Source organism: Lytechinus pictus, chromosome 3 (assembly GCF_037042905.1).
Source record: "Lytechinus pictus isolate F3 Inbred chromosome 3, Lp3.0, whole genome shotgun sequence".
Lineage (NCBI taxonomy): Eukaryota > Metazoa > Echinodermata > Echinoidea > Temnopleuroida > Toxopneustidae > Lytechinus > Lytechinus pictus.
This window is the reverse complement of record NC_087247.1, coordinates 10082393-10103339: the sequence shown is the minus strand read 5'-3', so window position 1 is coordinate 10103339 and position 20947 is coordinate 10082393. Positions and strand designations below refer to the sequence as shown.

At 36.3% G+C, this 20947-nt stretch overlaps 1 protein-coding gene across 1 annotated transcript; it reads left to right on the top strand.

The window, feature by feature from the left end:
- Positions 1-5467: 5467 nt before the first annotated feature.
- On the top strand, positions 5468-19599 carry LOC135153515 (uncharacterized). The gene is made up of 9 exons (XM_064096335.1): positions 5468-5564; positions 10545-10744; positions 12166-13216; positions 14441-14604; positions 15105-15254; positions 15563-15742; positions 16659-17110; positions 17788-17936; positions 19258-19599. The coding sequence occupies exons 3-5, from the start codon at positions 13160-13162 to the stop codon at positions 15235-15237; spliced, it is 354 nt and encodes a 117-aa protein (XP_063952405.1). The 5' UTR covers positions 5468-5564; positions 10545-10744; positions 12166-13159; the 3' UTR covers positions 15238-15254; positions 15563-15742; positions 16659-17110; positions 17788-17936; positions 19258-19599.
- Positions 19600-20947: the final 1348 nt, after the last annotated feature.

Genomic DNA, 20947 nt, shown 5'->3' with positions numbered 1-20947 from the left:
TTTGATACTTAGACTGTAATCATAAAAAAATGTTTCTACATTCTTTATAAATTATATATTATGTATATATTGTAAATTGAATTTTGATCTTGTCACGAAGCTTATGTGCATTTCACTTTGTATATTTTGGATTAGTCTATATGAAGTGTCGTAAGAACTGAGTACCAAGTATTCTTGTACACGCTAAGTTGAGAGAACTTTGCTGCCTTTTTATAACGTGTATCAAATATTTATTGAGGATGTACAGTGCAATGAAAAAAAGGGAATGATATATAAAACAAAATATTCTATATTCTATAAATAGATGTAACATCCTGGCATACAATATGTTAATTTAATACAATCTGGGGCCTGTAACACAAAGCTTAGCCACCATTGTAGAAGAATATCGATTGATTGCATTGACTACATTGTACAATCAATCATGGAAATCAAGTGTGCGATCGATCGGTAACCTTTGTGTTGCGTGACCCTTGTAAGAGTTTCATGAAGCACCTTGTCAGTGAATTTCACTGACTAATTTGTTCTTAGCCAATCAGATGCAAGGATTACAGTAGCTTATGACAGATTTCTGTGACGTTGGCTGACTAGTTATTTCATGAAAAGCTCCCTATGTCTCTTTTTTTTTCTTCAATCCAACATCAATAGTTATTGCATACGAGTTAATCAATGCTTCATAGTTTGGGCTTGCCATATATTTTTTATTTTTATTCAATTTTACCTTTGGAAACTGAAGTATAGAAACCAAAGATGAAGACTGATAATGAAAAAAGGCTTGATTTATTTTTGTTAGATTATTTTACCCCTTTTCCAGTTAGACAAATCTTGAGATTATCATGAGGAGAGAAGACATGTGAACTCCATTTACTTTAATCCTATGCACAAGTACATGGGACCAAATTCTTTTTTGTATTCCATTCATACAGTAAACTGGATTTGGACATTCATAATTTAAAAATTTTGTTTTATGTCTTAATTAATGTTACCAAGATAATCTCAATTATTTGGAATTTGTTACTGTACTGCACTGCAACAAACATTACTATTTTTGTGTGGGGTATTCTTTTTGTATCCTCATATCTCATTCAGGAATTGTATTCAAATCGAGCTGCATGATCAAATTAATTGAAAAGCAAGTCATTTCAGCTTTCCTCCCAACCTTGGTCTTGTCTGAGTCTTCACTCTTGTTACTTTATGAAAAGGGGATCCTTGTATACAGGGATAATATTATGAGATTACTGAATATTACAGATTTAATGTACCAGAATATTAAAGAGCACCTCTTCAGCTATTTAGTGATACCTTTATTACCTTAACCTCATGAGTCTACTAATTGATAATGAGAGCAACATGTTCTAATTCCATTATTTACCCAGTTTAGCAAGGAAGGTTAACTTTCACTCATGCTACGGTGGGGGGGGGGGGTCTTTTGTGAGTCACTTTGAGGTATCATTGAAATATTTAGCATTAAGCCAGTGCATATTCTGTCAACGTATACATGTGGCCACTCCAGCTGTTTTCTCACATCATGCATTCCATTCTTGATACCAAGAATTGAAATTTGTTAACAAGAACAAACATTGAAAATTTAGATTTGTTGCATGAGTCATTCATGATGTTGGCAAAAGTAATATTGTAAAATGAAAAAATAAAGGGATTAAGAAAATAGCTTGACACATATATCAATATGCTGAAATTTTCTGGTGTTACAATTGTATATTGTAGTTTTCAGTTATCCCTCTAAAGTTAAATTATCCTAGATGCTCTGTATATGCAAGGATGTTACATTATCATGTTTACTGAAAAAAAGGCCTTAATTCAGATGATAACAATTTGTTTCTACAAATTTATATTACTAATAGATGATGTGTTTGTGTAAATTCTGTATGGTTTCTGTTGGCAGATTTAGACAAAGGGAGGGGTGGTGGGTCTATGGAGGGGGGGTAGAAAGCAGCACTTTACAGCTATTAAAGTAAAAGAGAAGAACCAAAATTACTCATAGGGGGTGATGACTTTTTTTTTTTATTGCTTGTCAAAGTCTTGGTCAATCCCCCACTTACAAAAAGCTAGATCTGCTACTGTCTGAAATACCATCTTATACACATCAGAAATACCATCTTATACACATCATCTCTCAGTGATTTGTATCCTCTGAAAAAAAGCACCATATAACTCAAATTATTATCATTATCATAATTATTAACTTTTATCTATATTTTTGTGTTTATTATTATTATCTTGATAGACACTGTGCCTTCATGTAGAATATTGTGTACTATCTGGAAGTCCTGAATACGTATGTAGATTGTAAAGTTGACATTCTTTATTCCTTGGTCACATTTGCTCTACGGCGGCCGTACGGCGAGTCGAAAACAGCCGTTTTATTAATTTTAATTCAAACCACCTCTATGTAGTTGGTACAAAAAACGTTATAACGGCTGTTTTCGACTTGCCGTACGGCCGCCGTAGAGCAAATTTGACCAAGGTGTTATGGATTTGTTTTCCTTCCTTAACACAGTCTGTGGATATTGGTTTGTTGGTTTAATTTAGTTTTAATATTGTATAAACATCTTAGGCTGAATATTGTGCTGTGTTTGTAATATGAAAAAGTAATTTTAATGATAATTAGAAAATATGAGAAGTTCATGGTACTTTTCTTGTGATGATTGTTCTCTTTTGTGTGTGTCCGTATGAAGAATCACAATTTTTTTTTAATTTGATATCTGAGCATTACTTATTAAAGGCCTTTGATTTCATTGAGAAAAAAAAGGATACAGCAGGAATGGTCATCCTCCAGTAGTTTTATCCTTATCAAAATATATCCCCTTCCCTCGCTATTATCAAGATCAAAACTTTTTTTCCTTTGTCATCCTAGGGACTAATGGCAACCCCTGTGCAGGCGCGGATTCTTTGGGGCTAAAAGGGCTTTGCCCCCAACCCTAAAAAAAAAGTAAAGGGAGACTGAGGTGAAAAGAAAAAAGGAGAGAAAGAGAAGGAAAGGAAGAGGGAAGGAAAAGGAAGGTTGAAATGAGAAAGAAGGGGAAATTAGAGAAAGGGATTGACAGAAAATGAAGGGAAGAAGGAGAGGGAATGAGAAGGCAAAAAATGAAAAGGGAAGGGGAAAGAGAGAGAAACGAAAAAGGGAGGAATAAAAGAGGGAAGGGGAAGAAAGAAAAGTGAAACGGGAGAGAAAGAGAAGGAAAAGATAATAAAGAAAGGGAGGGGAAGAGAGAGAAGCATAAGTAGTGAAAAGGATTGGGAATAAGAGGAAGGGGGAAAGAGAGCGTGGGTTATACTAAAAGAATTCTCAATTTGTCCGACAAGAAATGGAAGTTTAAAAAGCAAAAATAATTAAAAAAGAGAGAAAGTTCGGGTTCCAAAGGAAGAGAGAAGGAATAGAAAGAATACGATGTCCGTGTATAGAAAAGAAATAACACTTCATTTTTATCACACATAATTGTGAATAGAATTAATGTACTATAGCCTCTTTTTGCACCCCAAAATAGTAGGAATTATGTAAGCAACCGCTGCCTAGCTTTGGTGGCAGGACAAATGAGAAAGGGGGAGAAAACTCAAACTTTTTCCTGTTTCATAATTGCTCGCAACGGATTCGGACATTCAATTTCAGAATCAAAATAGCTTGATTAAGATCACACCAGATTAAAACTGGTCTGTCGTCAGCCCTTCCCCAATTGTTTCTTCCTTCTTAAATACTTTGTTTATCGTATTCTTCTTATCTTGTCTTGTATAGCTATCTGATCATAGTAGACCTTCCTTCTGGGCGGTATTCCTCTTCTTTCTCTACTGTCTAATGTGTAACATATCCTTCATGGCACAGAACCCTTGAACCCTAGCTATATCTGCCTTAGATTTCCCCTTTTTACGGGGGGTCCCATTTTCAAGTAGTTGGGGTACGGGGGGGGGGGATCCCACACTTTACAAGCATTGCTTTTACACTGGGCTCCCTCATATCCGTTTCTGCTCTAGTTTATATTAAAGGGATGGTCCGGGCTGAAAATATTTATCTCTTAATACATAGAGTAGAATTCACTGAGCAAAATGCTGAAAATTTCATCAATACTGGATAACAAATAAAGTTCATAAGTTCATTATATTTGTCTTCCAACTTTGAGTTTGAATACATGACAAACATACAAGTGTGTATGAAACAATAAGCAGAGTACATAATAAAACATACAGATATACATAAAACAGAGTATGCAGAAAATATTGTTTTTGAATACATTATACAGCTTAAGACAGAAAAGAAATAATTTTAAAGGAAGACGAGGAGACCTAAGTGAAGCAATGCTTGTAAATTAAGGTTCCTCATTACGAATTCAAAGAACATTGGATAAAAAACACAGAAATAGCAATATAATATAATATGATAACTAAAGACAGAGGCGGGTAAAGAAGAGGGACACATTTATGTACAAAAGGGACAAAAAAGGGGACATGAGGACAGAGACCAGCCAGGCCCGGGAAAGGGGGGGGGGGTGAAACGTATTGATAATTTAGCATTAACTTAAAGTTATTGAAGTTTAAAGTTTAGCAATATTTTGTGAAAACAGTCATCAAGAATATTCATTAGATGGGCTGATGATGTCACATCATCTCCACTTTCCGTTTTCTTAAATGTTATTACATAAAATCATATTTTTTTTTCATTATTTCATACTTGTGTGAATAACATGTCTCCCTTATAATGAAATAAGTTGCAGCAATAAATATCTAATGCACTAAATCAGTTGTCAATCCCATTTTTCTAGTTCTTGGAGGAAAAATTTTGAATAGACCCGTTCGTATAATAAAATACAAAATAACAAGTGGGGATGTGACATCAGCCCACCTAATGAATATTTATGACGACTTTTCTCATAGAATATTGCTAAACTTTAAAATTCAATAACTTTGTTATTTGTTATCCGATTTTGATGAAATTTTCGGCATTTTGCTCAGTGAATTCTACTCTTTTTATTAAGCTGTTAATACTTTCAGCCTGGACCATCCCTTTAAGCCTGTTCTGCTTCTTTTTTTACTATCTGAAGTCCGTCTCTCAATAACCGATTTGTTGAATTAAATAATATTCGCACCGTATGTATCTGATTTATATTACTTTATAATTTTCGAATTGAAATGAAATAAAAGACTTGAAATTTGTAGTGGCTACGTACGTGAATGTATATAGGCTCAGCTCTCTCACTCTCCGGAGGCTCTCCCCTCATTAAAAAAATGTACATTTTACTTCAGATATAACATATTACCGCAGATATGTCCAAGAATATTCACTTTATCGTTTGATAGATTTTTTTCTCCAATTGCCACATCGCTAACATGGTGTCGAATATGCCTATAATTCCTTTCTATCAAAATGAGCTCATTGCCTATGACAAGTAAGGGCATCAATTTACTCAAAATAAGACCGATTGCAGATACCATACCGGCGCCATATTCAAAGAAATGTGACTTTCTGTGACGTGATAGTATACGTGACCGTGCACTGCGCTGCATGCACTGCAAAGCCAAACTTGTTTTTTCTTGTCATACGAGGATAATTTAAGGTTAGTGTACCCGATTTAATAAAATAAATGAATTTTGTACGCCAAAAGTGCATAAGAGTGGACAATATATGTTTTGGAACAACTGCAGAATACCCCGCACGACGAGAGCATGGATGTTTGAATCGACCAACGACCTACGATGTGATGAAAGGATGTTGGAACATAGCCGAGTTGTGACTAAAATTCGAACTTGTTTACGTCAAGCCAACGATTGATTACGCGATTTTTGCATAGGGCATGCCGCCAACGAGCCAACGATGCCAACGTTGTGAGATTGGCATGCTACCAACGATGCCAACGTTTTGACTTGCGTTGGCTTGCTACCAACGAGCCAACGATGCCAACGATGTGAGTTTGGCATGCTGTCAACGAGCCAACGTTGTGAGTTTGGCATGCTGCCAACGAGCCAACGATGCCAACGTTGTGAGTTGCATTGGCTTGCTGCCAACGATCCAACGGTGCCAACGTTGTGAGATTGGCATGCTTCCAACGAGCCAACGATGCCAACGTTGTGAGTTTGACATGCTACCAACGAGCCAACGATGCCAACGTTTTGACTTGCGTTGGCTTGCTACCAACGAGCCAACGATGCCAACGTTTTGACTTGCGTTGGCTTGCTGCCAACGATGCCAACGATGTGAGTTTGGCATGCTGCCAACGAGCCAACGATGCCAACGTTGTGAGTTTGGCATGCTGCCAACGAGCCGACGATGCCAACGTTGTGAGTTGCATTGGCTTGCTGCCAACGAACCAACGATGCCAACGTTGTGAGATTGGCATGCTTCCAACGAGCCAACGATGCCAACGTTGTGAGTTTGGCATGCTGCCAACGAGCCGACGATGCCAACGTTGTGACTTGTATTGGCTTGCTGCCAACGAGCCAACGATGCCAACGTTGTGAGTTTGGCATGCTACCAACGAGCCAACGATGCCAATGTTGTAAGATTGGCATGCTACCAACGATGCCAACGTTGTGAGTTTGGCATGCTGCCAACGAGCCAACGATGCCAATGTTGTAAGATTGGCATGCTACCAACGAGCCAACGATGCCAACGTTGTGAGTTTGGCATGCTACCAACGAGCCAACGATGCCAACGTTGTGAGTTTGACATGCTACCAACGAGCCGACGATGCCAACGATGTGAGTTTGGCCTGCTGCCAACGAGCCAACGATGCCAACGTTGTAAGTTTGGCATGCTGCCATCGAGCCAACGATGCCAACGATGTGAGTTTGGCATGCTACCAACGAGCCAACGATGTGAGTTTGGCCTGCTGCCAACGAGCCAACGATGCCACGTTGTGACTTTGGCATGCTACCAACGAGCCAACGATGCCAACGTTGTGACTTTGGCATGCTACCAACGAGCCAACGATGCCAACGTTGTGACTTGTATTGGCTTGCTGACAACGAACCAACGATGCCAACGTTGTTAGATTGGCATGCTACCAACGAGCCAACGATGCCAACGTTGTGAATTTGGCATGCTACTAACCCTAACCCTAACCCTAACCCTAACCCTATGCACATAGTAGGAACATCGTAGGTCGTTGGCTCGCCAACGGTATGCGCGCGAGAGTACAAGCATGCGCGCGTGTATTCGTATGGCTCGGAAGTACAGTACCGGTACGGGTCGTATCGTAAAAACTGACAAGACAACGAATCTTCAGGATCGATCACGTCGAGATTGATTCTGATTCTTCACATCGTAGGTCGTTGGCTCGCCAACGTTGAGGTAATGAAATGTGCGGGGTATTCTGCAGTTAAGCCTATGTTTTAGAATGAAGAGGATTCTCATAATAGTCACCTGATTCTTGAAGTTGAAGTTACTTGAAGAATGAATTGTGTGCATGCGCATGCAAAATGCAATGCAATGATGCATTCATGCCCCGCCACTGGCCAACCAAGACCAAGTTGTTCATTTCAACTCAAGTCCGGTGTGTTACTGTCCCAGGCCCTCTGGCCCGCTTTGCGGGCCGGAGCCCAGGACTCGTCCGTGTAATCCTAGTCAAACATATACTCTCTAAAATGGATAGAATGTGGTTGCAAATAATAACTTAAATAAGCACTCCAAATAAAACTTAAAATAAATTAAGGGGAAAAATAAATTATGCACTTACCTCGATCATGTCGATTAAATATATGGATGGGGAAAAACAATAGGAAACAAACTTCTTTTCTTTGCTTATTAGACCTTCCTTCAACTCTGCACTTCTTTCATCCATTAATTTGCAGTGTGTATTCAACGCCTCTGATAATTTTTCAATTTTCTTCTCAAAGGCTTTAATTTTTAATCAAATTTTTTGTTCTAATTTTTTCAGTTTAGTGTCGAGCATTTTTTCAATTGCTATTTAAGTAGTAGTATCTGATCAAGTGGTTCGGGGCTAGCAGGTGGGCCTGCCGCCGAAGGTTGCCTTCTTCCGGTATGTTTCAACATAGCATCACGTAGTAGTTAACATGTACATGTCACACAGACGAGCGAAGAAAATCCTCGTTCAAAAACCGCAGTGAAGGGTGGGAGAACAGAGATGCGTGTCACCTGTTACGAATGCATCTGAGTGATAGATGGCCGTGGTCTTAGGCGCCTGACTATACATGGAAAGTCCGGGGTTCGATCCCGGCCGCGGCACCTATGCCTGTGAGCAAGGCATTTAATCGGCAATGCTCTTTTATCCTACATTCAAATAAATGAAAATGCTATACCCATTCTTGGTAACTAGGTGTGCACTTGTTTAAAAAGAATAATGAAAAATATATAAAAAATTCTATTAAAAATCGACAAATCCACATATTCAAACAGCATATGTTAGCTGATACTATCTCATGAAGATGTGAACCTACTATTAGAAACATGACAATCATTTGACAGAGGGCCTACTCCAGATCTCTCCTACAAGATTACAGTAACACAAACAAGAAAAACTTTTTTTATTGAAAAATATGTTTATTTATCTTTTTGTCTCGCCTGAACAAAGTTTGCAGATACCTAGTGATCACTTTTCTTGATGGTCTGTTGATATGTTGGTCTGTTACAAAAATTTTAAAGTTTTTGTTCAACTTGCTTTCATTTTTTTTATTTGGGCATAAATCATGTTCATACGTGGTACATATGATCCTTGGGTAATACCACATGTAAGAGTACATGTATGAGCATGATGGGGTCAAAGGTCATTGAGGATTCTAGGGGTCAAAAGGTCAAATGATACGAGTTCATATGTACATGTATGTTCTTTTTTCAAGTTGTTGTTCAACTTGCTCTAATTTCTTTATTTCTGTATCAATTTTTATCATACTTGGTTCAAATGATCGTTTGGTAATACCACATGTGTGTTTTTGAGGATGATGGGGTCATCGATCATGTAAGGGTCAAAGCTCAAAAGGTCATTTGTCTGTCTTTGCAGCCATTTCTTTATTTCTGCATCAATCATATTCACACTTGGTACAAATTATCCTTGGGTATTACATGTACCACATTTTTTGTTGAGGATGATTAGGTCAATGGTCATCTAGGGACCAAAAGGTCAAGTTTTTGTTCAAACTGCTCTCATTTCTTTATTTCTGCATCAATTATGTTTACACTTGGTACAAAACTACAAGTGATCCTTTGGTAATACCACATGTTTGTTGGATGATGGGGTCAAATGATATGAGGTCATTTCCATAGTTTTTGTTCAACCTGCTCTCATTTCTTTATATCTCGATCAATTGTGTTTATAAATACTTGGTACAAATAATCATGGGGTAATACCTCATGTACATGTATGTTCTTGAGGATGATAAGGTTAAAGGTCATCTAGGGGTCAAAAGATCATATATATATTTTTTTTGGCATATATTATATATGTGCAATATATTATATAATATATTGCATATTTTATTGATTGCAAAATCAGGCGAGACTCTTCGTTCGTGAACCTCCTTGTTTACGATTCTGATGCTGTTAAAAATGCCCCCCGTCCCAAAAAACACTCCACAGCTTGGTAGACTAACTGTTCTGGGTAGGGATGGCCGTTACTCCCCCCTCCTACATTTTATGCAATAAATCTGTAATATGAAAAGCTTGCACCTCAATATTTCAGGACTTCTTTTCTTGAAGTTGTAAGACATTGTGACATTTCTGCAACATTTTGTGAATGCATGTCAGAACAAATCTAATTCGAATTATGCTTAAAGCTGAAATTTATAACTGTAATGTTATTTTTACTCTTACTGATTATTATCAGTGAATTTCACGTTATTTATGATGGAAAAGTATGGCTAACATTTCTGTTGAGAAAAAATTAAAATAAAAAATAAAAAAGTTTTTTAAAAAGAAATGCATAAGAATGTCAAAATCAAGAAAATACATAAAGCATATTGATACTATTCATTTTGTACATTTGATCATCATCTCATAAAGAGTCTTTATACAAAAAAAGCCAAAATAGGGTTTTATTTTAATACATTCACGGTCAAATTTCATGTATAAATTGGCATGATTGAATAGAATATGAAATCAAATAAATAGATTCAGTGAACATGAAGAGATATCCTCAGTAATCAGTTTTATTGTAAATCTACAAACCGGTACAATGTATATGTGAAAAGAATACAAGTGAGTCTGGCTATTAAGTGAAAACTCCTTGGGACCATAGAAATTTGTTTCGCTGAAACAAAATCTGACTGAAAAGATGTAAAGTTCATTTTTTTGAAGCCTAATCAAAATATTGCTTTCACTTAAGAAAATATTTAACTTCAAAATACTTCAGATATTATTCCCAGACAATTATGAACAATGTTGGTGTCATATGAGTTCAAAAATTGGATGTGTACTGTCAGGGATTTGTGCCCCAATCGGCTATTTATAGTTAAACCACAACTTTAAACCAGGGTTTGATTTAAACCAAAGTTCAGAATACGGGCCATTTAGTTTTATGAATCTAAAACCTTATTGCCTATCAATCCATGCTTAATGCTCTTGTTTCTTTATTTTCATCATGTAGGATATTTGCATCTCAGCAGTTAAAAAGAAGGGTATTGAGGCTACACTACACCAGCTCAAGTCTTCAGTGCCTGGAACCCCTGACCGGAACACCATGTAGCCTTTTCCTGTGCCAACTTGAAGGCTAGAGGAGAGAACTGGTGCTGAAAGAGCAGAGACTTCAGTTACTGTAGCAGATCAATAGACGGATAGATATCAAAGGTATGTATTGTAATAATTATCCAATTTCCAGCCAACAGCTGAATAACAGGCAGTTGAGTAATATTGAATGAATAACAGGAAGGACAGTTTTTTTTATCCTTTGTGCACTCCTCAGCAATATGTATACTAGTGAGTCCACCACATATCAACCACTTCTTTTGAAATCAACCACCTTGCGCACATTATGATTATTGCGTATCACAAATGCTATGTGCAGGAGAGTAGGCACAGTTTCCATGGCAAAGATAATCAATTTTACTAGAGAAAAAGAGGGATAAAAAGGTAAAAATGTAGAATTTCTCAAAATTGCATTGTCCAGACCTGAACCCCGAGCTGCATAACAGTTGTTCATACCAAGAAATCTGATAAGAAATGGCTTTAGAACAAATATTTGTCATATAACTCTTCGCATCGAATCGTTTGCCTGAGCTAGCAGTGGAAGTAGTGAGACAATCATTTAGCATGATGACATCATAGCACTAATTTAGAGGAGTCAAATCAGCTGTAAAATTAGTGTATGGCGAGTGGTCGGTCCTAAAAGAACGGTGCCAATGTGCGAATTTGAAATCGTCACATTCATTGGTCACCGATACAGAATCTGGGTCGTCAATCCAAACATGGGATTCTGATTTTTTCAATTTCTGCACAAATCAGACGAAAACTAGGTAAAACTTAGAAAATTACATGTGGGGGTAGGTCCACCCATACATTATCTCTCCCACTTTATCTGATTTTTCATCCACTTTGGTTCACTTTTCAGCAATATGTACAATCTCTCCTATTTGCAATTTATTCTGATTTTTTTGTTCATCTGTTTTGATAATCATCAGGAGAAAGAATTTTATTTTCCTACCATAACTTTTCAATCATCAAAGGGAATTTTGAAGTTGATTGTTGGACCATGTAGTTCTTTATTATTCTTGAAATATATAAAACTGAACACACTTTGGATTTAGTCTATTATGATGTTTTCATCAATTTTGTGTTCAGGAGCTTCTGTTATTGCAAGAACTCTTATGCTTAATTTTTTTTATAAATGCACTGTCTGGAATTGTAAGGTATTTTATTACAGAAAATGTGGACTAGAAAGGCTGTGTTCTCAATGACCGGTATAGCATTCATAAATGAAGCTTTATTTTGGGAGGTCCTAAACTTGATTTACATTGCATGTCAATATGTCATTTTAAAATGACAATCCTGTCTTTTTGGGAGACCTTGCAAAACAAGTAGAAATCTATCAAAGAAGACAGAAAGGTGTCAAACACTACCCACATTGACCCAAATGACAGGACAGTAGCTAGAGCCATCAAATAAATGAACTGTCCAACACCACAAAGTGGGGAAAACCAACTTTTAATTGCTGCTGATGATGATAATACGGAGGATTTTCAGATTCATTCCAATTCATTTTGACCCAACAGATACAATGCTCCACTCAAGAAGGACAACCAGAACTGGGTCCAGAAGCTTTCCAACTCATCTGACATCCTTGAGAACTGGATGACTACCCAGAGCCTACAGATGGCCCATACTCTGAACCCGGGTTTAACTTAAACCATACTCCAAATTTGCGGTTTAATTATGGGAAGCCATCTGTGACATCCTTTCTAGTTAAAGGGGAATCCAACCCAAATAAAAACTTGTTTTTATAAGAAAAGGAAAAATCAGACAAGTTGATAGGTGAAAGTTTGAACAATATTGGACAAACAACAAGAAAGTTATGATTTTTTAAAAGTTGTAAATATTGGTAATCACTATACCCATGGAGACTTCGAAGTGGCTGCATATGGGATGTCATATGATGTAAGGCAAGGACTACTCTTCCATGTACTCCAATACATATTATGGCTAAATTGTCATTTTCCCCAAAAGTTTTATTTCAAATTATATTTTTCTTTCATGAGGACAAAAAACAATACACTACCTGGATTATATTTAGATTACTGCCCCAGGGGAATGGGTACTTAGGAGAAAACCACAAATCCCTGATAATAAAGTACATGGCCTATGGGGAAGTTGGCCTTGCCCCTTGTCATAATTTACTTACCCAGTTGCCAATTTGAAATCTACATACTATTAGTGATTTCAATTTAAAAGCAGCTATAACTTTCTTATTGCTTGTCCGATTTCTTTCAAACTTTCGCCATTCTGTTTAATTTATTTTTGTCCTTCCCAACACAACATTTTATGGCTAAGGCTGGATTCCCCTTTAAAGATAAATTTATCATTACATTTGGCATTCAAATCATTAAAACAAATTTGAATTGATAAATACAATATGTTTCATCACCATCAAAACACAAAAAATCCCAGTAAACTCAAAAGAAGACTCATATTGTAACAAAGTCTTGACAATTTTAGCTTCCCATAATTTAAGCCGAAAATTATTTAAATCGGAGTTCAGAATACTGGCCTATGGGTCTACCTTGGGGATGTAGTTGTTGGTGGAGCCATCACAAAAAACCTTGTTGGGTAAGTTACTCATACAATAATGGTAATTGTTTTGCATATTGGAGAATATTTTTTCTGAATGTAAATAGGTATATTCAAATGCCTGTTATTTTCTTTATCGTAAGTAGTATTACAAATATCCCATCACAGTCATCATCACCATCATTATTATTATCATAATTATTATTATGATGATGATGACGATGGGGATGAGACGGTTGATGATGATGTTGACAACGATGCTGATGATAATGAAAGCTGGTACATCTAATAGGGGGTGTTTTGGAAAAAAAATTGAAGGAACATGAATATGCTGCATTGAACATTACGTAAAACCTATTCTATGTTTTAATAAATATAGAAATTTAATGATTTTAAGAATTTTAAGAATTGTATTTAAATTTTTTATTTCAATAGATATAGATGGAGTAAATTACCATCTTTTATCCATAATGCCAATTCCCTTGATCAATTGAAGACCTTGCTAACTGAAGACCCACCTTTTTTAATGTCTAGATATCAGTTGTGGGTTGGTCTATATGGAGGTGCACGTCTTAGTTGTGTTTCATTTGTTTCTTTAAATTTTGTTTTGAATTCATTAAGACTTCATTTTATTTTCCTTCAGTAATTTAATTGATAGGCAGAAAAGTGAGCACTTAGAAACATCTGTATTAAGCGCCCTACAAATGTTATAATTATTATATTATTATATTTTTCTTTGCCCTATATGTGAATTCAAATCTCATTTGATCAAAGTTTATTGTCTTTCAGAAAATGAACCTATCAATTTATGTGTAGTCTTTATTTTTCTTAACCTTATATGTGAAGTCAAACCTTATTTCATCAAAGTTTATTGTCTTACAGAAAATGAAAACCAAATCATAGATATCATGAATGATGTGATTTAGCAACATCTACTTCATTTCAGGAATTTTGACAGTAACATCTTTGTGTATTCATTAATCGTTATGTTGGTGCAAGAACACCCTTAGCGAAACATTTTCGCGCACCCCACAGTGCAGAAACGCCCTTACGCAATGCCCTTTCATTTGCTAAGGGAGTTTTGGCGTGTATGCATTGCGCGAAAGTGTGGTGTTAATGCATTGACACAACAAAATATGACCTGTTGTATCAGGAAGTACTTGCAAATCTTTGTCTTGTGTATGGTTTATTTGTTTTGTTTATTCAATGTTTCTTATGTGAGTTACAAAAATATTAACTCATTCATGCATTATTTTGATACAGATGTTACATCACACTAGCCCAGGCATTGAGATGAGCATGGGTGTAGCACCTGCCAGTCCTTCAAGGACGGGGAAAACAGCAACCAACAAGGATATGGACAAACCTCTAGGTGGTAGCTGCTCTGATCAGACGGACTTTGAAGTATCTGGAAAGGATTTACAAAGGTATAGCAAAAGCGATATTTCTGCTTCTTTTTTTTACATGATTTTCCTCAAGAAAATAATGTAGTTTGTTATCACTCATGGACAGAGAATTATGGTTTGAATATCAATTATATTTTTCTTTGCCCTGTACTGTATGTGTATTCAACACTCAGCTGATCAAAGCTTTTTATCTTTCAGAAAATGAACCTATCAATTCGTGTGTATGCTTTATTTTTCTTCTTACCTTTATTTTTTCAACCTTAATCGTGAAGTCAAATCTCATTTCATTAAAATATCTTTCAGAAAATAAACCAAATCTTAGATGGGTTTTAGCAACATCTTCTGTATTCCAGGTTTTTTTTATAGTAACATCTTCATATTTACAATAAATATGACCTTATCTGGCATTATTTGCAAATCTATGTCTTCAATTTGCATTGTTCATTTGTTTTGTGTATTATTCCTATTTTTTAATTTAAGTTACAAAAATATTAATTCATTTACACATTACTTTGATACAGATGTTACATCACTCTAGCCCAGGGGTTGGGTATGAGTATGGGTGGAGCACCTGCCGATCCTGCAGGGAAGGGAAAAACATCAACCAACAAGGATATGGACAAATCTCTAGGTGGCGGTCTTCAGCTGCTCTGATCAGAATGACTACAAAGGTACAGCAGCAATTTTTTTTTGGTTTCCAACTCATGGGTAGTGCATTATGGTTTGCACACCAGTTATTGACAACTGCTTCTACTCATGTGAATTTCTTCCACTTTTCTGTTTCCAAGATATTCTTCTTTTTCATGATACACTGTGTAGTGTTTGACATGTTAACATTATTTTCTCAGAGCTAATTTGTAAATTCAAACGATTTGTTTTTCACAATGGTTTGTGTAATTTATTGTGAATAGTGATTGTAGAAGAAAAAAGGGGTTTGGGATGAATGATATGCTTTACTTGTACTCTTTCTCCAACATAGGTCATACTCAATCTGGCAGCTGGGGATAATTTCGATGGTATTGAGCTTCCTGTGCTGTCTGTAGCTGCACAACAGATTGTCATTGTACTTTCTGCCAAGAAAGAGAGAAAGAAGGAGCTTGTCTTCATGGATGGAGATGTGGTAGACTTGAATCCAGAGTCCGGTCTCTCCCTCACCGTGGTAAGCACTCAGAAGAATGTTTTAATTGCCCAAATTTTATGCTAGCATTGTCAGTCTTTTTGTTAGGACCCACAATCATAGTATTGATTCACATTGTGGCAATTGACATTGAAGATCGACTTGACCTGAAGATTTTTGCCGGGGACTGGCAGGGGCACTTCGTGAGGGAAACCCTAACTCTTTGAAGAAAAATGTCAGTTTTCTAATGTGCTAAGGGTTTGGGGACTCTCCTCTACACGGGACCTTTCGGATGGTCGGAGTGTTTTCCAACTGCATTAACCCCTGCACTGAATCCAGCAGTGAGGCACACAATGTCGTAGCATCAGTTTCTTTGTTGGAGGTCTTTCAGCATGAGTGGGACTCAAACCCACTCAAGTTGAGATCATACAATCTTATCTGAAACAAACGTTCTAACCTACTGAGCTGCCTCCCAATTCAGTGTGATATTTACTATATGATTTATAAAACATGATAGTGTGTGTGTGTTTACTATTTACTAGTAATATGCAATATTTGTTAATAAGAGTCTGAGGACAAATTTTGTGTCTTTAATCATTGAACATGACAATAAAATAATTGAATTGAATTGAATTGAATATCAAAATCACACTTTTTATTTGTGATGTAATATTTCTGATATGTACATTATGTATGAGTGAAATTTACATTGTTGCTGCTCAGGAAAGTCATCACAACTTCACAACTTGGTTGTTTTTACTCTAAGCATATGCTTTATAAAGCTTATCTTCATGATCACTTTGCTATTCAAGATGATATTCAAAGTTATTTAAATGTTGCTTGAACTGCTGATGAAAAATTGAAAATTATGAAAATTTTCCAAATGCTATGTGCTTGAGCAATCGCCAAACATATTGTTTTAAAGAAAAATGTATTTATCTCATTTCTAAATTTGCAGAACCATGGATATGCTGGTTGCCAGTAGCTACCTTGGAACTTGAAGATCCTATCCAGATCAGAAGCCATCTTTGTCTTCTTTCGTCACTACACAAGTCCTATCCAGTGGAGGGTACAAGATCTGGCTTTGAGGTTAAAAGACTCCAGATCTTCGGCAGTGTACGGCTCTGGTAGGAGGGGGCAGAGCAAAATTTGTTGCATCGTCTGATCCTCCCCACAGTTACAGGCAGTTTCTCCATCCCTACAGCAGTCCCTTTTCTGCATAAGGACTTTGCATCAACCTGTTCCAGTTCGCAGGCGATTCAGACATGACCAGTAGCCATGTTGGTACCTGATAGACAGACCATTGTGAGGCTCAAACTGGCCAGCTTTGGTTTCCAGGAAAATGTCATACTCGTTCGGAAGTTCTACACCTACATCTGCAACGTTTGTGAAGAAGAACTCACAAAACAGGTAATTTCACTTTTTTATCTCTCAAGAAAACTGTAACTTTAAATGTCCACCATGTACATACATGTTACAAGTTAATTCACTGATAGAGATATTCTCTATAGTTGAAGGTCCATTTGTAGCTCATTATTTTTTCATTTGTGATTCCTTTATTGATATTTTTATTTCTCCTCTCACTGTAGTTGAAATTAAGTCAATAGTCTGTTTGTATTACCTATTAATGAGTACAGCAAACTGTAGGCCTATATATAATTTTGCCAACTTCAAAATAAAGGTCATATATTTCATATTATTTCCATGTGGGTATGAACTGTTTCTGCCAAAAATAAGAATTTCTTCCCTGGCAATATAGTTTTAGCTATAGGAAACACATTTCCTTGAGGATTTGTCTACTTTTCTAATCAGGGCCAGTAACACAAAGATTTTTCTTGATCATAGGGCTGTTTTACAACAGTTGATTACACTGATCGAAATGTGCATTCTAGCGTTCAAATCAAGTATGCGATCAATCACAAGGTTTTGTGTTACTAGACCAATTTCAAGGAGGAGTTCTTGCTTTTATGGTTAGTTGGTGAGTACTTTATTGTGAAAACATATAATATATATCACTTGGCAAGTTGGCATGTTATCATTGATTACTTCAATTAACACTGTTGATTTTTGTGTCATTTTTGCCATAGCTGTTTTAACAAGGGAAAGAATGCCAGGAGATTGGCAAACGGATTCTGACCTCCTGGATGTCTTGACGAACGTTAAGGACGTTAAGGACCTACCAACTCTTTGACTGAGGCGAAGGAGACGGTGAAGTCTTGGAAAGCACTGGTTGAACGTAAGTCAAGAGCATGCAAGTTGCAATTTGCACTACCCACATACAGCCAGCTGGCGTGATTACCCAGCATTTATTCCAATTCCTTGGGCATCAAAATTTGTTCTTGAATGAATAAGCAAACGTTGCCACCTTGAAAATGGTTTGAAGGTCCTTATTTCTATGTTATCATGAGCTGAGATCCCATTTTTACATCGTTTGACAAGATTTTGGAAGGAAATCTTCTCTGAAAAGTGGCTGTTTCAAACTTTTTGATTCCCTTCTCGCTTGTTTAAATGTTTTAGATACATTTGTTTTTTATAGCATAAATGATACTGTGTTTTGGTCCAACCTTGTTGTAAATTTAAATGTAAAGCTAAAATGGGACATCATGCAGTTTATCCAGAGAATGTTTAGAAAATATATGTTATTCATTGAAATAAGGCATGACAGGAATTATGTCGCAATTGAGTTTTACATGGATATTCATCATTGAAGCACAAAGACGAAAGATCCATAAGATTTCTTTGTGTACAGTAAAAAAAATTAGGTCATTTTGGGGACATAGTCAAGTTGTGTTACTGCTTCCCACTCCTGCTATGGATAATATAAACCATGGGGGTGTTTCACAAAGATTTAAAAATGTCTTAAATGTCTAGTTGCGCACGGTATAAAAGGCATGGCCGCATCGGTCAGATCATGCCAAGAGTACGCGCACTACTGCGTAGTGATCAATAAGATTGCGCGTTGCATATCATGTACGCGTCGGCATTTAAGTGCGACTTAAGTCATACTTATTTCTTTGTGAAACACCCCCCGTATCTGCTTGCAAGCTGAGGTGGAAGCAGAATAAATCACATGTCTGAAAAGAGTTTGCTGGCACATACCGGCCCGAATTCACAAAGGTGGTTTTGAAGACCCATGGTTGAGTTTGTGGTTTATGCAGATTTCCTGTATAAATTACGCTTAATTTACGGCATATATTAAAAAAGTCCAATGCTGATGCGCACTTTTGTCACAGTGCGCCAAATTGACGCCTGTTGCCGTGGTTATCCACGCTATTTTATTCACGAGTCCACTGTTTTTAATTAATGAGTCCACTCTTCAAACAGTGGACTCATGAAAAAAATGGCGTATCTATGGATTGAAACGTGGGTTTTCAAAGCCACCTTTGTGAATTTGAGCCATCATGTCTGCATCATGTGTTCAATACCGTGCATATCCATCAAACAAAGAATGGATAGGAAAAACATATAGTAATAGTGCCACAGTATGATGGATGAATGTTTTGAAATGGAAAATGTTTGTTATAATGATATTTTGTTCTTTCACTTTACACTTACAGTAATGTCACTCAGTGCACAAAATGGATACACCCCCTATCTTGTGACAACCATCTTCCACAAATAAATGAGAGAGATGTTCTACCAAAGACAAGGACATGACACCAGTCTTGAATCATCATCTACGCGCAGGGTTGGCTGTTAAACACCGGAATGTCTGGTTTGAACATTTGTTGTTACTGTTACTGTTATTTTTGTGTAGTATGATTTTTAAAAAAGAGATTCCATTCACTATCTACACTCTCTGTCTGGTGTTAACCATATTCAGAATCTCTAATCTAAAATATCTCCCATTTGATGAAAACCTGAATTTTAATGTGAATCATCTGCTATTTTATGGCGTGAAAAAAAAATCCTATTTATTTGTGCATTTCACAATACAAGTGAAATACCAACATTAACTATCATTAGTAATGAATTGTAGGTTGACCACTATTTTATACAGAATAGGACAGGTAGGAATTGAAAATTGAAAAATATTTAAGAATATTTATCTGAACAAGGAATCCAAAGTTCCGGAGAAAATAATGACTATAAATCTAAAAGGATTGCAATTGTAATTGAATTACCAACTGAATTTAGATTTTGATTTTGATTCCTTGACAATGCTAATTACCTTTTAAATACCCCAGTGTTTTTGTTCATGTAAGAACAACTGAACATAAATGTTTGCAACCAGTTGCTAATTCCATTCAAGATCACTGTTGCATTAGTCCAGGATAGGCCCCATAGACAAGGGGTCGAACCTTGTTTTTTTAGATATACAATGTTTTTTTATGGTTTCTTGTCAATTCGAGGGTGCTCATTCCGAACCTGAATGATGCCACTCTTGTAACCTTGAGCATTTTCCGCAAATTGGCAAAATCCAATATGGCCGCCAAAATATGCAAATTACCCATGAAAATCATAAAATTGCCCACACATTAGCTATAAAATGCATGTAGTTGTTATGCAGAAGCGAGATGCCAATTGGAAAAGCGATATTTGACATAATTATGTATTATTTCATTGATATTCAAAATGGCCGCCATAACCCCTGTATACTTTATTATGTAGAATATGAATGGGGAAAAATATTTTTTCAAACAAGAGCACTATTATTGCAGGTGATTGTGACCTGCGAGTGGACTACTGTCTGAAAACATGACTATTAACAAAACTATGTCATTTGTATACTATCTAATGTAATAAATGCTGTATTATGATATTCAAAATGGCTGTCATAGACCCCTTATACTGTGTACAATATATAAAAGGGGACAAATAATTTTCACAACCTTTGAATTTGTTTGACTTTAAAATGCCAATAACTGCGAAATATTGGTGTAACACTGTCTGACAAAAAGGATTTCTAACGAAACATATCATTTCCCTTGCAATTTCGGTAATTATGCTGCATGTTGACATTCAAAATGGCTGCCATAGGCCCTATCTGTATGATGAACAAAGCGAATGAAGAAACTAATTTTCACAAGAGTAAAAACAATAAAATGAATGTAATTGTAATCTACGAGTGAAATATTGTCTAAAAACATGTTTTCTGGCGAAACATATCATTTCCTTTTTCATGCATGAGATAAATGTTGTATTGTAAAATTCAAAATGGCCCCTATGGGCCCTTACAGTATTATCTAAAATGTAAATGGGGACAAATACTTTTGAAAGAATTAGGATCTGCCTGACTATGAAATC

Coding starts and splice junctions, on each gene's coding strand:
- LOC135153515 (XM_064096335.1), top strand. CDS start 13,160: ATGGGTCTACCTTGGGGATGTAGTTGTTGGTGGAGCCATCACAAAAAA. Junction 13,217..14,440: donor ATCACAAAAAACCTTGTTGG/GTAAGTTACTCA, acceptor ATTTTGATACAG/ATGTTACATCACACTAGCCC. Junction 14,605..15,104: donor TCTGGAAAGGATTTACAAAG/GTATAGCAAAAG, acceptor ACTTTGATACAG/ATGTTACATCACTCTAGCCC.